Source organism: Drosophila obscura, unplaced genomic scaffold (assembly GCF_018151105.1).
Source record: "Drosophila obscura isolate BZ-5 IFL unplaced genomic scaffold, ASM1815110v1 contig_200, whole genome shotgun sequence".
In the NCBI taxonomy this organism is placed as follows: Eukaryota; Metazoa; Arthropoda; class Insecta; order Diptera; family Drosophilidae; genus Drosophila; species Drosophila obscura.
Genome location: NW_024542791.1, coordinates 6124992 through 6145687, shown reverse-complemented (window position 1 = coordinate 6145687; position 20696 = coordinate 6124992). Strand labels below are relative to the sequence as shown.

Genomic DNA, 20696 nt, shown 5'->3' with positions numbered 1-20696 from the left:
GCTGTCCAGAAGATCTTGCAGTAGATTTCCATTAGTTTATTTCACAATTTAAAATAATGTCTGTCAATAAATTCATCAAGTGTTCATTCTTCTAGAAGTTTTCCAATCAATCTCAATATATTCCAAGACCACACACAAGTTCGCTCAACGTTACAGCAAACATGTCTCTTACCCCCAATTCTTGGCATTGAATCATCCAAAGAAATCAAACTGAAAGATTATTTCGACACTTATGCGATGAGTAATCCTCAGACGGGGGACTGTTGCCAACTGTGGAACACTTCAATCGAATCAATTGGGCATTTTGCAATAAATACGCATTTAATTGATAAACACTTTGCATTGCATTCAGTCGTACCGTGTCCGATCGAATAAATCTCAATTGAATCTGAACAATTACGGGTACGAGTACCCACAGCAATTAATAATAAAAACGGAATACAAAACAAACAACAAATCGAGCATAATCTAGTCGAAGAGATCTCCTTTACACAGGGAACGTGCCGACCGGGCAGTCACAATTAATACTCGTACAAATTAATTTGTATGCCAAGTGGCAAATTCTGCTGGCAGACACAAACAAATGAAATGAAAATGATGATTCGGCGGGGGTGAGGAGGAATGAGTTTTCCCTAATTGAATTCAAGAACAAAAAACATAAACTTTGAGCTGCATTTTGTTGGCGAAATCTCGACGAGCCAAAATGGTGATAAATAAACAATTAATTTAACAAAGAAAACACTCTAGAATATGCTGGAAAACAGTTGAAATATCAATTGTTTGGTCTCTGATACAAGTAGATATAAATAGACTAATATTGAGGATATAATAATTTTGAAAAACTTTCATGAATTCTGAGAATTAAAAACACTTTGGAGACTATTCTGGATCATGATTTAATTATTCTCTACGTGATTTGGTTTTTATTGAAAACAAATCAGACTCCAATGACTTGGAATAGTGCAATGAAATCAGAATCAAGAATACACACGAGTATTTTAGGAAATTATATAGTGATTCTTGTAGGCAACATTTTTGGCTATGTGGACCTTCATCAAAAGATGATGAATTGCATAAATTCCCAATAAAGTATTATGATTCATAAGTTAAAGGAACTTTTCCAAGAATTAAGCTTCTTAAATATTTATTTATAGTTAAAAAATTCTTCTTTTAATAAATGGAATCACTAATTTGTTCCAATGATTCCACTTATCAAAAAAAATTCCCAAGAATCTTTCAATTACAGCTGCCATCCACTACCGAATGTCTTCCTGCTACGATGTATTCCCCAAGGAACATTAAATTGAATCCCCAATCGCTGTACTCACATCATTATCATCCGATTTGGCCTCATTGAAACCCGTCAGGAGATGTCGCTGCTGTTGTCGCTGGCCGAGAATTTCCTTCAGATGCCTCAGCTTTTGGCGGTGATGGGCAATTTGCTTTTGTTGCCACTGCTGGGAAGTGAGGCCTCCTTCTGGGGCGACTCTTTGCTGGCTGGGATCATCGTTGTCCCATTGGCTGTGGTGCAGTTTGCGTTTAACCAAAATGTGCTCATTGGAAGGCGACAATGTTGGGCTATCTTCGATGGGAATGGGTTTCTTCGGCTGCTTTTCTAGATACATATCCCAGGGTGAATCTGTCGTGGCTCGCTCCAACTTCGCCAGCTCTAGCTCCATCTCCCTGGCCGCCGCCATCTGCTTCAGCTTCATCTCCCTGACTGCCTCCGATTCTGTCTTTGGACTCCACTGAGATTTATGCTGATGATGACGCACCGGCCGGCCCAGTCCTCGTTCCAGTCCCAGTGGCTGCTCCCACGCCCGTTGCTGGTGCCGCAAATGATGGTGCTCGTGTCGGAGTCGTAGATTCTCGTCTCGATTCTGGTCCGACTCGCCTTCTTCTCTGTAACTCTGCAGCCGCAGCATCTTCTGCATCTTGGTTGAACTTTTATCACGTTCCTTTCTCAAGTCATCAGCGGCGGCGGCGGCAGGTTCGTGTGGCAGCAACACCTTCTGCATGCCATCATCATCATCCTCTGGTGCTGGTTCTGGCCCATTCCTCAACTGGTCATTAGCGTTGGCTTCCAGCCATGGGCCAGGCAAACAGATCAGGGCCAGGGGATACAAGAGCAACACGTTCCACAGCATTTTGTCTTTTCGTGAAATTAATTGTTTTCCTTTGTAGTTTTTCTTTTTTACTTGTCGTTTTTTTTTTCTTGTAATTTTTCAATTAACAAATCTTGAAATAAGCCACAAATTTTGGTTCGACAATAATTCCTTCACACATTTTACAGCGATAAATCATAAAAGATGTGGAAATTCAAGTGTGTCACTCATGAATTTTGTGAATGGATGCTGCTAATGAATCATTTGAGTTTAATTGGATTTTACACACTTTTCGTGATGTGATGCCAAAAGATACACACAGATGCCGATACAGATACACAGAGGAAATCGGCTAGACAAACAATTGATTGCCAAATGCCAAGAGTTCTGGCTGGGCTGTCTATTCGTCTTCTGGTCTCTAGAACATGTTCAAAAACTGTTTGGTTTTTTACACAATTTTTGCTGGCAGTCCGGAACACGCGCTGCTCTTGGCCATTTCACAATCCACAGATACAGATACAAAAATTACGCACGCAACATGAACGCACTTGTACAGAACACACACAGATACACACGGACAGGCGGACATACAGCTCGAGATAACGGCACCGAATGACGGCTGGCAACACTCGCAGTGTGTCTGACCGGCTGGCAGCATGCGGCAGCATTTGTTGCCCCGACTTACATTAGCAGCATTTCCCCTCGTTGGATGTTGAGTGGATGCTAAGTACGGTACGTGGTAGGTGTGTGTGGTTGATAAACAGAAAACAGCTGACAACATAAACAAAAGACGCCGCTAAGAGAGGGACAGAGAGAGAGATGTGTGTGATAGGGAACGAACAATAATATTGAGAGAGAGAGAGAGCGCATTGCTCTGCGCACGTGTGAGTGCAGCAGCAGTTTGCAACAAGTTGCGGTAGATGCATGCAGGCCTTGCAACATGTTCCTGCTTGACTGTAGGGGAAACATTATGAGAAAGTATTTCAAAAATGGAATTTATTTAGAATATTAATGGATAATTCGCAACCAAAAAAAATAATTAATTTAAGTCGTTTCCTGCAATCATTTACTGAGATGTTTTTCTCTAATAAGACAACGAAAATATAAACCGCATAATAAACTTAAAGACTGTTCGAATTAAACAAAATTTGATATATTTTTGGGCAGTAAATTATAGGACTTATTTAAATTTAAAAAAAAAATTAAAATTATATACTTATAATACTAATATTGTCGCCACAAAAAGTAATTTGAAATTAATACGATTCTCAAGATACGTGGCAAATATGTGGCACGCTTTTCCCTTCCAAAACTTAAATTTTCTAGAGTTTTCTTGCTGCATTAAATGTACTCCAGTGAAGTCATTGGCCGGGATTCTATGGCGTTACGAATTGCATTTTGATTGTTTGTTCAACTAATTCTATTGCTCTGAACTAGTTTCTTGTGCTTTTATCCGGAATATGTGCAGTAAGAGTATCAGAAAGAAAGCACACACGCAGCAGGGAAGCAGAGTTTGCTTTATTTTTGGGATTTTGAGGTAAACATATCAATTGAAATAGAACGGAAAACTGATTCGTCAAAGTTTGTTGGTTTTCTTCATGCTGGTTGTAATTATTCTACGATTCTCTCTCCACAGCAGATCATAATTGACAGCTCATAATTGTTGTTACTTTTGGTAAATCAAATCACATACGTCTAATTCCAGTGCCCATCTACCTACTTTGGCCATCCCAGCACTTCTTTCAACCAGTGTTGACCAGTGCTCAAGTATCTCTTTTTATGTGGCCTCCCAAGCAGAGCAGCAGGATTGCATTCCCGTATCAGTTTTGCACTCGCACCTGCCGCTCTGGCAGATGCCTTGGATTAGCACTCGGTCACGTTGTTGCACCTATTGTTTGCGCCTGCTGCCCTGCCACTCCTGCCTCTGCCACATCGTGCTCCTCCTGCTGGTGATGTCAACAAGTTGGCCTGCTGTATGATTGATTGACTCCAGAGCATTCCAGGTGCAACCCTGGCACACGCATCAGAATCTGCCGCATTCATGCACCTGTCTCCCATGTGGCTTGCCCCAAAAGATGATGACGCTGACGCTGACGACGATGATGATGATGATGAGGTGTTGCCCACTTGCGCTTAATTGCATGTTTGGTCGAGCGAATCAACGCCCCGGCCAGTGCCAGTGCCACTGCCAGAGCCTCGACAGACCGCCAAAGTCAAAGCCGAAAAACGCCCCTGGAATGTGCCTCCCATATGCTTTCCCTCTCGCCCCCATACACCCTTCTTCTTTGAGAGGCGGCGCCTCCTGCTGTGTGTGACGATGGCGGCGACCAGCGTGGAAATTTATGTGGCCAGTGTACTGGCCATGGCCAACAAAGAGAGACAGGAGGGTGGAGAATGGAGAATGGGTGCTCCTGCTGTTGCTTCATAATTGATAAATGTTTACAAATTATTATGTTGCACATACAGCAGTGGCAACAACAACAACAACAGGCAGCCATGAAACCATTGCGGCCACCCAGGCGAGGATGCCGCCTTTGGGGCAAGCAATCTGTAGAAGAAGAGCTTTGCCTCATGTGGCGGTGGGGGGATTTTCCAGGGTCCGGGACCCAACCCGGTGAAAGCAGGCACAGAATTTGTTTTACTTTATTTTTTTCCGTATTGTGTTTTTTGTTGTTTTTGTTGTGCCCTGCAACGTTGCCGTTTTTCTCACGACGAGGCGCCGCCAACTGCATTTTCATTTAATTTTTTTGTTTTTGTTTGGCGCTAATTAAAATGAATCAGGTTCAGGGAAACACAGAAGAACATAGAGAGAATGAGAGAGGGAGCTGCTGGTCTATGTGGTGCTGTTTTCCATTAGCTGCGTGGATCCTGTTGTGTAATGGATCTGGCTTTATTTTTAGACCACGCAGTTAGGCCACTGAAATTGCTGGCAAAATCATTTTCCATTGAGGCTTTTGATGAGCACAGCGAATCATTCTACTTCTGTGTTTTTTTTTTCTGATCCCTTGAATGAGGGTGTAATAAATTGAAGCTAAATTTGGCATAGCGTAGCATAAAATACCTGAATTATAAAGACACAGTTCACTTCCCTTAAAAAAATTATAAAAGATCTATGCTATCCACATTTTTGAGTGTATTGTTCTATATTGAATGAGATTGAATGATTAGTATCTGTTGATCTCTCCAACAAAAACTTACAAGTAAATTATACAGATGAACGTCTACCAAGTACGTCTCTTAGATCTAAATCACTGTGGCGGGGTATCTTCTAGTCGTTATTTCAGTTACATAATTTTCTACTTCTTTTTTTTTTGTCTGCGGCTTTTCCACATTGCCCTTGGCATTAGCTTTTGTTTTTTCCTCTGTTTCCAATGCTTCGTTTTTACAATTCACATTTACCGCATTCAATTTGCCTAAGTTGCCATTCCATCGAGAAGGTATCGGAGGCATCGGAGGAATCGCTGGCATTCGAGGCATTCGAGGCAGCAGCTGCCGAAACGCAAACGAATTCAATACAAAATGCAAATGAGACACAGAAAGAACCGAATACAAAGCGGAATGGGAAATGAGACGCCATCGAAATCATAAAAATCAAATTTGAAATTGATAGATGGAAAGAGGGAAAGAGGGAGAGAGAGAGAGAGACCAGAGAAGAAGTAGAAAGAAGGATATATCATCTACGGGACTAAAACTGGATCAATTCAAATCGAAACGGAATCGGGAGCAGACCGAAGGCAACCCCTAATTGAGATGAACCCCTAGCGATGTGTGTGGTTGGGTTCCTCCTCCGACAGCCACTTCCTGCTAATTATTCAAAATAGGTTTTGGCTTCCAGCGGCGAGGACAACAATGCTGATCTATGACAGTATTTTGTCCCCCGTCGTAAATAGAGTGAGAGAGAGGAGAATACTTTTTGAAAGCCCTAAACCGCTTAGCCCAACAATGATGAGGGGAAACGCAAATTGACTTAAGATAAAACTGCCAACGCAAGGCCAAACCATAACCAACGCCAGAAAAAAGGGTGCCCAACCCCAGTTAAAGAGCAACGCAATTTCCGGTTGTCCCCGCCTGGGGCGGAGTACCAGATGAAGCGAGACAGATAGCTAGACAGGGGGACACAAGAGCCACAGAGTCAGCCAGTCAGCCAGTCAGCCAGTCAGCCAGTCAGCATTCAAATATTTGTCATCATCAAATGACATTCGTTTGTCGTTGGTTTCGTTTTGAAGGCCAGAGAAAAGTTTGTGTAGTCAAAGGTCAGTGCATGACGTACAATATTCGTATGTTGACAGTGCGTTTCAGAAGTGTAAATGCTGTTAAGCACTGTTGTTTCTATGTATGTTCAGCAAACCAATGTTCACAGAGAGTAGATGTAATGGAAGTAGAATTTTAGAATCCAAAATGAAGTATATTTGCTCTCATTTGTGTTGCTTTTTTAGAACATTTGAAGATTGAATTCTTTCGATTTTTGTTGGTCTTTTGAACCTCACTGTATGGTAAAACGAGTGAGAAGCATGTCAGGGAGCATTACACTCAAGGGTGGGGTCTGTGACATATGGCTTAAGATCTTTTCAAAAAGATTGCAACACATCCATCATCCCAGTAGCATCCCAGTAGCAGCAACAACAAAAGTCAATCGATTGTCAGCGAGAGGGAAAATTTGCATTCGTCTTACAGATGGAATCCAAGCCTACAGAAGAAGGCAGCGAAAGAACTTTTCGACTGGACGCACAATATGGAATAGGTGAAAGGTACAAAAAGATGGAGATGGAGATGAAGGTATTTTCATGGCACCATTTTAACGAGTTGCCAAGTTCCCGGGAAGCGGCCACAGTTTTTCAATGGAAATGCAACGAAGAGCAGAAGGAAAATGTAAATAGCTGGCAAGAAAATACAATAAAAGCAAACTCTAGTCGAAAATCCAGCTGAAAATGCAGTTTGGGAAAATGCATTTGGAGATTCCCAAATTCCGAGAGACCCAATGACATGGTTTGCATTCCCCAAACACAAGCAGCAGCAGGAAAGATTTAAGGAGAAGGTGCAACCATGTGAATGGTAGAAGGGGAGATGGAAACTATTAAAGCGGCATTTGCAGTGTGTTGAAAGGCGTTGAAGCTGCAATTAGTCGAAGGAGGAGGAGGAGTGTACTTGCCACTGCAGCAGGTTGCGTGTAGAGCATAAAAATAGAAGTGCATCTGCGTTCGAGGGAGAGATAAAGAGAGAGGATATCATCACATGAAGAGGGGGGATCTTTTTATGTTGTCTTCGAGGTAATTGAAGCAGAAGATGTTGGGGTAAAAACGTAGGGGGAAGTTTTTACGACTATGCTATAAGAAGTCAGCATTGAAATTTCCTTACAAATTAGAAGGGGAATGATGTAAGGATCATGTTCTATTCAGGTTGCCTAAGACCTCTCTGGGAACTCTCTAGAAACTGTGCGAAATCAGTTCCATTCGTATGTACTTGAAAATTGCATTAGGATTATTTCTAAAAATAAATTTTAAAAATTTAAGCGTAATAATATTAGGATTATATGATATTCATGTTATTTAAATACTCTCTAATAATTCTGCTATAAAATTAGTTCCATTTTGCTCTTTGCTTCAGTCAAAAATACCCAAAACGAAGACTAGTCTAGCATTCAGTATTAAACCATATTTTAAATTAAGTAAATTGAGGAAGTGCGAATATCTGCTTGCATATTTCAAATTACATAGCAGAAGCAGAACACTGAACACATAAAATATTTAAGCCTTTAAAGTAGCTTAAAAAGATGATATAGCATCTTGAAATTATCATCTTACAGCCTTTTCCCCTTTAGCTTTTCATATTCCTTACCTAACATCAAATATTATAAGCCCCAATAATCAGAATTAAAGACTCAATTGAGTCATCAGGGAACTTAATTCCATTGAAAGCCAATGTGCAAACAGAGCATCATTTCCATGAGTTTCCCTGCTCAACATTCTCTTATACTTGGTCCCAAACAGGACCCATCTTCCCAACATTCTCCTCTGCATTATAAGCCATCGCATCCTCAATAAACCCCCTCTATTTCCCACCAACTAAGCAAACAATGTTCTCTCTCTCTCAGCCATGCCTGCTCTGCCTGGCCTTCTCTTTAAACATAATAATCTGCAGCTCAATTGATATGCGTTTGTGTATCGGAGGAGCAGAAGCAAAAGCAGGCCCGCTCTGTGTATTGGCCATAAACAATTTCAGCCAATTCCAGTTAATGGCAACGGTCCGGTACAATAGCCGAACTAACGATGCCAACGTGCGCCTTGTCTGAATACTTCCCGTATCCTCCACATATTTCTATAATCGTCCAGTTTGAGACGTGCCAAAGCATTGGGAATACGGAATTGAAATGCCTTTAGTCGTACGAGCACCCCTCCCTAATTAAGTGCAGCAAATGGCGATGGACAGGATTAGAAGGATGGAGTGAAGGGTGCGTTTCTAACAAAATTCGATGCGCTTGGGCGCCGCACGAGACCAGTGCCCAGAACCCAGAGCCCAGAGACTGATCTTTAGGGCGGACAATGCAGTTTCCTACTCGGACATTGTTTAACTAATTGGATTAAAGTTGATGCCTGACCTGAACAGATCCCAGCCGCACTGAGTGACGGACAATGGACCACTCAGTGAGCGGCTCTGCGGCAGGTAGGATCTATGTATGCATCTCTGCGTAGGCTCTGTGGGCTGTAAAAGCAGGACACCAAACAACAGAAACTGAAACTGGTTCTCGATCTGGTTCTGTATTTTTGTATCGCGACCCCGCAATCAATGTAAACAGCCAAACCCCCAACAACAATGGCATTTCAAGCAAGTCATTTTGGTTTTTATTGGTGTTGCTTGCACCTTTTGGTTTCCATTTGTGCTCGTCTCATACCTTACAATGATTTCGATTCGGCGATAACACACAAAACGCTGAAGGTGGTTCTCTTTTTTTTTCGAGTGCATTTAAAATGAAATTAAATGAAAATTATTTCCACTTTGATTTCGTGTTGTTAAATGAAGAATGGAAATTGTAAAGTTGTGGCTGTGGTCCAAATGGAAAATCAATGAATGATGTTTGAATTGGATTAAGTGGAATTCCCAAAAAAAAAAAAAGATCTAAAAGTTTTTTAGGGTTAAAAAAGGAAATACAAATCTAAGCAAACATATTTTTTTTTACACTTACACCTTTATTAAATTTGATCGCATTTCGTAGCCATTTAAAAATATCCTCAATTATCTTTCCAAAAAAATTCAAAGAAATCTTTCGAATGTCTATTTTACACCTCAACATCTACTAAAATATGAATGTACGATGTATTTATGATCACTATTTATATCAGAAATTTCTAGTCGCTAAATATATTTCAAAATTATATAGATAAATGGTTCTTTGAAGTTTGATTAACTCCCAAAATTTTTAATTAATCAATCCCAGTATAATTCTTATCTTATCATTCTTATTGAAAACCTTTTACCCCCAGACTAGCTTTATACAGAGATGAAAATTAAAATTAAAACTTGTGAGAAAAAATTATACATACATACATACATATGTATGTACATTGTACATATACATATAATTTTTTTGGCAAGCGAACTTTTTATTATTATATTTTTGTTGATGCGGAACTCCGTGGCAGACGCAGCAAACGTCAGGAGCAGCAGCTGCAGCAGTGGCAGGAATTTTTGAGATCCTAGCGACGTGGACCAGGACGGACGTAGACTCCTTTCAATTTCGGGTTTGCCGCAGCATTTTGCTCAACTTAATTGTGTGAAAAACTTTTCTTACGCTCAACGTGAACAAACATGACTGGCAGCAAAGTGTTTTCTTATATTTTCTCTATGGGGAAAAAAGTAGTTGACAGCCCCAAGGAACGAAAAGTAAAAATTATTTAATGTGATGAAAGTTAAGACGTTTTTCCAAAGAAACAACAATAAAAACTAAGTTTGGAGAACTATGTAAGAAAGTGTGGGAATTTTGCTAGGAAAATACATATACATTTTGGTTGAAGTGTAACCAAAACACTTGAATTTAAACTAAGTTATAATTAATAATTAATAAAGTAAACAAAATATGGATTCGATAGCTTCGGAAAGGGTACAAATTTATCGAAATTTAAGTGGTAGTACTCCGAGGTAGAGAATGTCCCTAACTAACAATGATTCTACTGAAAGGCACTCAGGTCAAGACTATGAAAATGAATTTAGATACAAGCTATAAGAGAGATTTCCTACAAATTGATTTGTTTAAATTTGTTGTAAATATATTTAAACACATTTTTCCTGCCATTTTCCTCAGCTCACCAAATGAAAACACTTTCCAAAATTTATTCAAAAGGAAAAACGACAAGAACTCATTCGAAAAGTAAGTAAACTTTTGACAATAGAAATGTTTTGAAGCATTAAACGGGGTGAGAATGCTGTTTCTATGGCTTGACGTGAGGTTGGGAATGTCATGGGGCTGCCTTGGGGCTAGACTCTTGGTATTTGTACTAGATGAGGGCCTGAATGGGCGGCTATCAGGCGACAACACTTAGCCAGAAAATGAGGCATTTATGATGACGACAACAATATTTTTCGCTCTCCTTTTTCACGATGATGACGATGATGATGAAAACTTGAACTGCAGTCACAGGCAGAAAACTGCACTCTGAGAGGAAAAAACATACATAGATACACAAACACACAGATAAAAACTCTCATAGATGCACACACCCACACACACATGTGTTTGTGCTCTGCTGCGTGGAAAGAATTGTTTTTGAACAGGACTCAATGATGGGGGACGAGAACAGCAACAATGAGAAGAAGTGGATGAACAAGAGCAAAGAACACGTGTGCGAAAGAGATAGAAGTAAGGCTGAAGAGGAAAGAGGTAGAAGGAGAATGGTTGGCTGCATTTTAGACAAGTAGTGCAAAAAAAAGGAAAAAAGAAAAAGTAAGGCAGAGACGGAGAGTGGATGAGCGTGTGTGTTCAAGTGTCGCTCAGTAGAAAAATAGAGAAAAAAAATAGAAAACAGTAAAAGATAATACCTGTGAGCCGAAGCATAGATACCCTGTAAGTTCAGTAACCAAAAGAGAGAAAATTCGTTTTTGTATTTTGTCAAGCTTAATTTTAAACGTTAATAAATCTGCACAGTAATACATATTTCCTCATAGTCGAGACATACGACAATTCCCATGTATTTTTTTCGAGTATATTAACGCACAAGTACCATGAGAACAGAATTTCTGAATATTCTCAACCATGTTGTCTATTAGATGGATACATTTTCCCAAAAGAGAGCTCCAACAGACTCAAGCAAGAGCCAAAGGGACCAATTTTTCAATAGTTCATTACTTCATATATAATTATAATTATTGGCCATGATTGGCACGGGCCAGACTGATGGACGAGAATATAGAAATATAAATTGGCACTATATAATAGGAGAAGCTTTCTTGTCACTAGAAGCTCAATTAAACTGTAGTAGCCCTCGCAAGCGTATCACAATATGACTTGAGCGAAGGAAAAACCCATCGCTGGAGTCCCAATAACGGGTGTTGACGTTTCATATTGAGACGACAGCAGCTCGGGGAACCACACGAGCCACCGCCAGCCAATAAAGAGCGAAAGAGAGGGAGTAAGAGAAAAAGAGAGAGAGAGAGAGCATAAAATCGCGTGTGCCTTATCGAGTAAAACGCGGGCGCGTTATTCGAGCGTTTCGTGAGCGTTTTTAATTGGACCAACGCCACAGTCTCCTAGTTTTCCCAGTGCGGTCGCTCTTTCTCTAATCACTAACTAAATAATTAATCAACACAAAACCAAAGCCTCACCATGTGGCAGCAGCGGCCAAGGGGAAGGAGACGAGAGGAAGGTGGCGCTAGGCGGGAGAGTGGTGGCACTTGGGAGGTGAATGTCACGCCCAGGAAGTGACATTTTCGAGGTGAACGTCAACACGATGGGGCAGGGACCAGTGCCAGAGCATCAGCACCGTCAACGCTTCGTTCGTTTGGACCAACCGCCAGTTGATTAATGAGCCACGCTTCTCGGAGACCCCATCAGAATGGGCAGAGTGGAGCAAGAGCTGCCGCTGCCCCCATGTGGCAGCATGGCAGCAACAGCAGTGACAGTAACCGAGGCAGTAAGTTAAGCAGTTTTAAAAGGGAAATGTCAGTCGGGGGGATAGTCAGCTCAAGGATTTGTTGATGGTAACTGGGGAAATAAGCGGCTGGAGTACGTGAGTTGAAGGAGGGACTAAGAAAAGAGCAGCCAGAGGATTTGTCTGTCCCAAGATAAAGACTTGCAAGAGGAATAGAAATAAAAATGTTAGATAATGGAAATGGTTTGGGAATAGACAGGGATATCAACGTTAAAAATTAATTATCCCAGTTTAAAAGTAGATCGAGAGAATGGACAAATTTTAAAGTTTTGGAACCGTAAACTTTAAATAAATAGTATTTTATTCAACACAATTATTTATTATTGGAATCATTTTAACAAAAATAGACGAAAAACCAAAATGTTTGCTGCACAACCAAAACTAAAGCTCGTGGATCACCAGGTAGACGAAAACTGTACAGGTTTTCGGTGGACTCCAAAAATCCAAAGTGCATCACCCTCTGCGCATCAAAAGATCCAAAATAATCGTAGTGCCACCGATGATGCAACGGGCCACATTCGGAGTCTTGGAGGCCAGATTGGCGATAGTAAAGAAGCCGTCAATCCAAATACTTCTTGCCGATAGACAGCCATTAAAACGTCAGAGACATACATCAGATCTGGAGCCCAAATTCGTGGGGCATTACTATATTCCCAACTTAAAAATAAAAGCCGGTAGACATCAAAACCAATGGCTAAGAAAGACGCCATATTTTTCAGTCCTAATATTTTCTCAGCTTAATACTCGTAGAAGCTAGTACTAAAATAAAATATCTGGAGAATGAATTCGTGTCTACTTTGATTTAAAATAATCGAAGCGAGAGTTGAGTTTGTAGCTCTGAATTTGGATATTTTTTAATTATTCTTACCCAGAACTGCATTTAAAACTCTTCTCTATTTCATTCCATATTTTGAAAACTCTTCCGAATAATATTTCGAACAACGTAAAAGTTGAATACAAATATTCAACCAAAATCATATTGGGGGAGACTAAGAAAAGTGCATCCAGAAGATTTGTCTGCGTAAAACAGGAGCCAAACGAAATTACTTAGAAAAGGAATATAAATTAAAATATGAAGAGCTTATGGAAATGGTTTGTGGATTTTTAAAAGATGTGGGCTCGCATTGGGCGGAGCTGGAGACCACTCAAGTGCCACCAAGTATGGTGTCCAGAACAATAATTCGGGTAACAAGCCAGCATTTCGAAACGGTACTCGGATCGAATGGTTTAAAGTCCAGTCTACGTTGCTTTCAAAATTCATATTCAAATTGTTCTCAGCCGTAAAAAGTTCTGCAAATCAATTGATGAATCAAAAAAATCCAAATCAAATTTAAAAAAAAATACAATATGCTGCCAAAATCCTATTTTGCCTTTCCATCTTCCATCCCTTTACAATTCCAATTATTATGCAGAGAACACCTCGACTCGAAAACATTTCAGCATGAAAAACAACTGAAATAATTTCTATGGAAAATAGAGAAATGAGAAACACACGCAGACATCAATCACGTCACATATGTATGTACATATGTATCATAGTCCTATCACTCGTCATTGCAATGGCAATGGCAAGATAATCAAGTGAGGGAATTCCACAAAAAATTGCACCACAAAATGCCTGTTCGTGTGAAAGCAAGATTCTGCCCCCCCCCATCGATCCGCATTTGCAACGAAATTAAGTTGCATCTGACTGAATTACAAATTGAAATGAATAACCCAATAACCGAAAAATCGAACCCCAAAGCCTGAAAACATTTCTCCACTCGCCAGCACACGCCAAACGACCCACAAACAAGCAACAACTACAATCAGCAGCAAATTGCATAAATCAAGTTACAAAATCAACTCGAAATCACAATCGCAGTTCTACTCTCAATCGCAGTCGCAATCGCAGTCACTGTACTTCAGTCACTCCGAAAATAACAACATTTCATTTCTATTTTCCATTGCAATTGCAATTGAAATTTAATTTTGATAGATATTTTCTAGCTGCACAGTTTCGCAGAGATTTTTCTCTTTTTCGAACCCTTTTTATTTCTGGGATTTTCTGAGAGGGAAACGCTTTTCGCGAACTGCGTTTGCGTTTGCATTTTTCCGCAAATCGTTTCAGTTTGGCACGTGACCCATTTGGTGTTCTTTTTTTACGAGTATGCTTTGCTCTATGTTCTACATCTGTAGATACATGTACATATATACATCTGTATGTACATATGCCCGTAAATGTGGCCCGAGTTGAGGGGCCAGACGCAGATTGAAATGTAATCAAAAATTGCGTATACTGCGAAAAGTGTAAAGTGCAACTCGTCTCTCGTTTTTTTATTGTCAAGTGCGTAGCAAGTGCATCTGATAGTGGTTCTGACGACTGTGAGATATGTTTTTATTCGCGGGACTTAATTGTTTTAATTGGGGGAAAAGGGGAAAGATTGTCAATAGCAGTACATGAAGTGCATTGCCTCTCAATATTATCGACATTTATCGCTTTACAACGAGATCAGTCACTTTTCGACCCAACTAATTATTACATCCTACGAAGAAAACGGTTCTTAATGATAAAGTTTGCACATTCTTTAATCTATATATAATTGTAGCCACTCTCCAAACATTTTATTCGACTTAATTAACTACCGATAATAATCTACTCACTATGTAAATCTTTTAATAATCTTTGCTAAGAATTCTCATACTTTATGGACTACAAGTTCTGTCAGCTTAAATACAGAATGTATACCATAGCTATTTTCAACCTGAACAATCGAGGCTAATTTCAAACAGTTCACGGCCTGCTCCAACATTTCTGGATTCCGTTCGAGAGCAGTCCGAAATTAATTAAGGCAAACTCAATCATGACAGTGACAGACACGCACTCCACTCGCACGGACACAGGCAGCCAGGCATCCATGCAGCCAGGCATTCAGGCCCATGAGTACCAGAGGTAGAAGCATCCAAACCCATTCTGGACCCAAAGAGAGCACAGCTGCATACTAATAAGCAGAAGCCGCCATGTGGATACATGGTGCTGCCAGCCTCTTTGACCCACCTCTGTCAAACGTGGCGTGGTACTCCCAGCCCAGCCTGGCCAAAACCATTTCCGAAGCCTTGGTCAGCCACGTGCCACGCCTACACGACTCCGGGGCTGTAAAAGCTGTCAAGCTGACGTCGGTACAAGCATTATGATGGCATTTACACTTCAGCTTCAGCTACAGCTACAGCTACAGCTTCGTGTCCAGCGCCAGCTTTGGTCTGCTGCAGGATTAGGAGCTGCAGGAACAGGACGGACTTGAAGTCTGAGCTAAAGCTGAAGCTGAGGACCGTGTTTGGTCAGGACTCATGAGCTCATAAGCTGCCACAAAAGGCTGTAGGGTCACACACACGCCCACAAACATCACACTGACCCATCCAACAACTCCCATGCTCTCTCTCTTCTTCACCATCTTTTATATCTGGCATTCATCTGGTGCTACCATGGAAGCTTTTACAATTTTTGTGTCTACTATGCAAATAAATCCAAGTCGTGGCCAAAAACTCAATTTCAGTGTGGAACTGCAGCTCCAGCTGCGGGCCATCGAGGATGTCTAGCATGTGGCAAGTTGCTGTGGCACGGCTTCCTCCTCCCTAACCTTTCTTGCCACTCTTTGGCGCTCTGCGGCCTGTCAATCCTCCCTTCCAACATATGGCGACAAGCAGCGGGCAACGTTTTTCTATTTTATATTTGTTTGCCTGCAAACACGCAGCGAACAGCGCCAGCCACTGCCACCAAGGACAAAGGACGAAGGACGCGGATGAAACGTGGACGACGACGATGCTTTGCTGCTGAGCTTGCACTAGACCCATTTCGTAGATGTTTTAGAATGGGGACTGCCATGGGGTGTGGGCGCAAAGAACGATTGCACTTACCCAAAAAGGAAAAACAAACGATGACATTTTTTTTGGTAGATGCATGATAAAATTGGAGATACTCTATAATGGATAAGTGCTAGAGATAGTCATTATATGAACTAAGATTCTTGGTAGATACATGATTTATTTTCCCTTGTCTATCTATCGAAAAGTTTGTTCTAAATATCGATGCGCATTATAAAGGAATTTCCAGGGCCTTCCCTTAAAGTCTGGGAGAGTCTCTTTAATCTCACGTTTTATCACTAAACGTTTTAACGTTTTACCACAACTAATTCGATGCTATAAGCACTTATAAGCACTCAAACGCTCACCAAACGCCCCAATTCAACAGGTTAAACATTTCCCTTTGATGGACAGGCCTCTGTAGTTATTGCATTGCCGCGCCATTCGACTAGTGTCATAGATAGACTTCCGTCCGTCTACATATTTCTATACTAAATCCCCTTGATAAAGTCATCATACCCTTGTCGGACAAAGGCAGAAAAAATATAGCGCACACCACTCGGATTGTACGTGAGGGAGCGGCGATTTCGAGTCTCGTATAGAATGGAGGGCTACTCGTACCAGAAAGGGGTGAGACTCTAGGGTTCTAGGATGGTTTTCCTCTGGTCCATCCCACTTCTTTTTTTTTTTGGCTGTTGAATTTTAGCTTGAAATTCGTTTTTCTGCACGTTGCACACGCCACACGGCGTTGGGTTAGGTCCGGGACGGGACTCAAACTGGAACTGGGATTCAGAATTTTTGGTTGGATTTTGGTTGCGCGCCCTAAATGGATTTAGCATGTTACTGCTTCTCCACTGACTTCACCGCTGCTCCCTTTTTCGCCATGGTTGTTAGTGTTTTTGGGGGGGAAATGTGTTCATTTGCATGAGGCCACACATGTCCCTGGGCTGTCGCTATTTGCTCGTATTGCAATAAAAATCCACACCAAAACTGATGTTAATTTGCAAATTCAATTGTCGATTCAATGCCCGTATGGCAAATAATTTAATTCTCTTTGCGCTTCACATAAAATGCAACCTGTCACGTTTCATAAACATATATATTTTCTGATTGAAGGTGTCGAAATAGACAGCTATTGGCGTGGGGACACTGGACAGAAATAGATGTGGCTACAGTGGACACTCCCTAAGGATGCTGCAGTCTGGTCTGGTTTTGTGTGGACCACATTTTGTGATCCGAGTCCCAGTCTTTGCACAAAACCTCTCCACTAAAATGTCTAACAGCAGGCAGTCTCGGGAGTCTAGAGAGACAGCCTCTGCGCTGCCACAAGTTCGTCAGCATGGGACAAATATTTGCAGATATCCAAACGATGCCTCACGTCTATTTCTGCTTCTGTTGCTACTGTCCGTTGCCGTTGCCGTTCCCGTTGCTGTTGCTATTGCTGTTTGTTGGCGATTGTTGATTGGTGATTGTTGGTCTAGTGGCCTGGCCTGCTGCTTGACCAACACCCAACAATTGGTCACGATCACTTTGGCTTTATTGCATTCGTTTTTTTTTCTTTTCTTTCAAAATGTACTTGTATGTACTTTTCCTCTTTGGTTTTTCCGGGGCCGTCATGGCGATGTCTCCCTTGTTTTCACACTTGCGGTCGTTGTGGAGTGCTCGTGATGATGATTTGACGTGACTAATGGGTCGTTAGACATATGTCCGGCCAGCAGAAGAGGCAAACAGGTGGAGGGCAGGGCGCGTTGGCTGGTTAGTCATGCTCGGGCTGTGGTGGTGGTGCCTGCTCCTTAACAAGGTACAAATTGCGTATATCGCTTCATTGGCAGTTCGCTGGGAGGATGGCAATGATGGGGAACTTGAACTGATTACAAAGTGAACTTTAAGTAGAGGTCAAGGATAGGGCGCAAAGAGAGAAGAGAACTATTGGGGGAATAAACCTTTGTGGGTTTAGCTATTAATTTCATAAAAATGTTCTTGAAGAGTAGAAAAGGATACGGGATATCCTTACTATACTTATTATCTGTACTATCCTAACAATTATGAATATAGTAGATATAAAGCATAAATTTGCTTTACTTTAAGGGATATTTAAGTAGTTTTTCCACGCTAAAATCATGACAAAATCTATCTAAATGCAACATAAATATCCGTAAATTTCTGGCATGCAACCCAATCATAAATCAGCTTTCACGCACCACATTCCGTTCCCTGCTTATCACATACCAGAAATATCAATCGGCAAATGTCGTTAAATTATCCGTCAGAACTCACCTGCAAAAAGATGCAAAAAAAAATATAAGGAATTAGTCAAATATTTGGCATAAGTCGCTGGCAAACAAACAAACAATCGCAATCGCAATCCGACATTCCAATCGAAAGAAACACAATCGACTGCAATATCCATCACCATTAGCATCACCTTTGTCATTTTGCGACCGAACACGGATTAGCTATGAAAATTTGGCATCTGTCTGTCTGGTCTGTCTTTCGGTTTGTCTGCTGTGGCTGCAGTTGGCTCGTTTGCTGAGGGGAATTTGCATATGACATCATCAAAGTGCCAGCAGCAGAAAGCAAAAGCAGCAGCAGCAGCAGCAGCACCACCACCAGCAGCAGCCAAAGTTTTGCGCAAAACAAACAAAAGCAAAAATGCACCAAAACCAACAAAAAGGCAGCAAAATCTCTTAGCTTCGGTGCGACGGCAGCCGCCTGTCAAATGATTTGCAACTCTGTGCAAATTTATTTGCCTGTCGTCCCCGTCTCCACAGTCGCCAATGCCTCCTCCATCACCATCCCATCTGACTCCATCCCATCCGCGCTGCACCGTGGCCTGCCTTTGGCAATTATTAGTTAGCAGTCGTAGTCGTAGACGTAGTCGTCGTCGTTGTCGTCGTTGTCGGCATCGTCATCGCGGTTGTCTGGCAGCAAACAGAAACCAAAACCCAGCCACGTAGAGCACATTTTAACGTGAAGAGTGCAACTGCCCCGCGGTGGACACGAAGGCCACGAACAAGAAAGAAAAAAACATGCACGGCGCATCAAAGTCCATATACCCTTGGAGTCTGGGGAGTAGTTTTCAGTGCGAGCCAAAGTTAAATGTGAAAAATCTATTGGCTAATGCGCTACTCAGTAGATGGCTATGAAATTATCTAGCAAAGCTTCATAGACGGAGCTGCACATATTTTTATATTTTTTCACGATATTGTAATCCAATTTCGATGAAACTTAACATAATTGTTTAAGAGTCCATAATGGTGTTAAATTCCAAGTTACCATTTGATTATTTTTTGAAAACATCAGAGTTATGAGCGTGGCAACAAAATACGATCTGAAATTCTTCGTATTCCGCAATGCAAACTTATCTGCAAAACCAAAACTCCCTCTTCAAAAGGGTATGCCAAAAAAAAGATTTTGATGACTCTGAAATTTGTTTGCCAACGGACTCTAGAATCCATTGCACCTTGTCGAACCGCCGCTCCACTCCCTACCGCTCCGCTCCGTTTGGGGCTGATTTGCGTTCGATTTGGACGTTGATGAAGTGATTAACCAAGCCAGCAAGCATTTGGCTTTTTGATATCGTTTAGTTTATGAGCTGACCTCGAGGGCCCCTCAATGTTCCAGCCATTTGCGGTTGATGAACCGCACAGCAGGTGCAGCACCATCCAAGTGGGAGGTTGATAGTGGAGGGGGAGCACAGGAAGGGGTAACAATGGAAAGCGGATGGGAGTCGCTGGATGAACGGATGGATGGATAGATGGATAGAATATGCAAATTATGACATCAGAAAGTGCAGCAGCAAGGGACTTTTATGTTAGCGAAAAGATCAAAATTGTTTTTATGAAGATAATCGTGAGTTCTGGGAATTAGTCAAACTTGTAGCAGACCTTAGCTGATTCCAAAGGTTTCTCTATTGAATTTTAATTATGTATCTAGAAATACAATTTATGAAGAATAACCATAACCATAATTTAGTCGGGAACTACCTTAATTGAGGCGGACCATTATTATTATTGTTCCGCTGATTATTTCATGAAGACGTTAGCTAGCTCCACAGGTTCATTTATTGGTTTGTAATTACGAATTTGATTCTTCAACCATTATACTATATATGTTTATTCTGGGAACGAACCGCAGGAGCTTCCTTTACTAACAGATTTTACCCACTAGAATAGTAATTCTTTCTTCATTCTTTTCATGTAAATTCCATTTTATACATTTATTAAATTCTTCTTTAAAGTAGACGTCACTTGCCCATTTAATTTATGATTCATAAAGTTAGGCAAAGTGCTATTTTATTCAACATCTTTCACAAGATCTAAAAATTCCTCGCTTCGTTGCCAGCAAGAAATTTGTGGACATATTTTTAGATATCATCATCACCTTGACTTTGTTTCACTTAATAAACTTTTATAAAAGTTGTGAAATTCTAAAAGTAGCCAAGCAATAAATTAATGTTTCATTAACCTTTGAGAACAGATTCGTAAGGGAACCCTCAAAAGCCTGTAAAGCCCTATTTGGGTGTGCAAACAAATCGAAGTTTATTGAAAAGCGAAAGTGTCAAAATCTACACTCCCTATCCCCAGAAAAAACCCCACCCAAGCCATTAAGA

General features: G+C 41.0%; 1 protein-coding gene across 3 annotated transcripts in view; it reads right to left on the bottom strand.

Moving 5' to 3' along the window:
• The window catches only part of LOC111073355, a 71741-nt gene that overhangs the window by 38930 nt on the left and 12115 nt on the right, over positions 1–20696 (bottom strand). For 2 of the 3 annotated variants that reach the window (XM_041593878.1, XM_022365634.2), the window contains exon 1: positions 1329–2704. The exons of the other annotated variant lie outside the window; for it this stretch is intronic. In XM_041593878.1, coding sequence (XP_041449812.1) covers positions 1329–2147 — 819 coding nt within the window. In that variant the 5' untranslated portion in view covers positions 2148–2704. Of the gene's footprint in view, positions 1–1328; positions 2705–20696 lie in introns of those variants that run through there. 3 annotated transcript variants of the gene reach the window in all.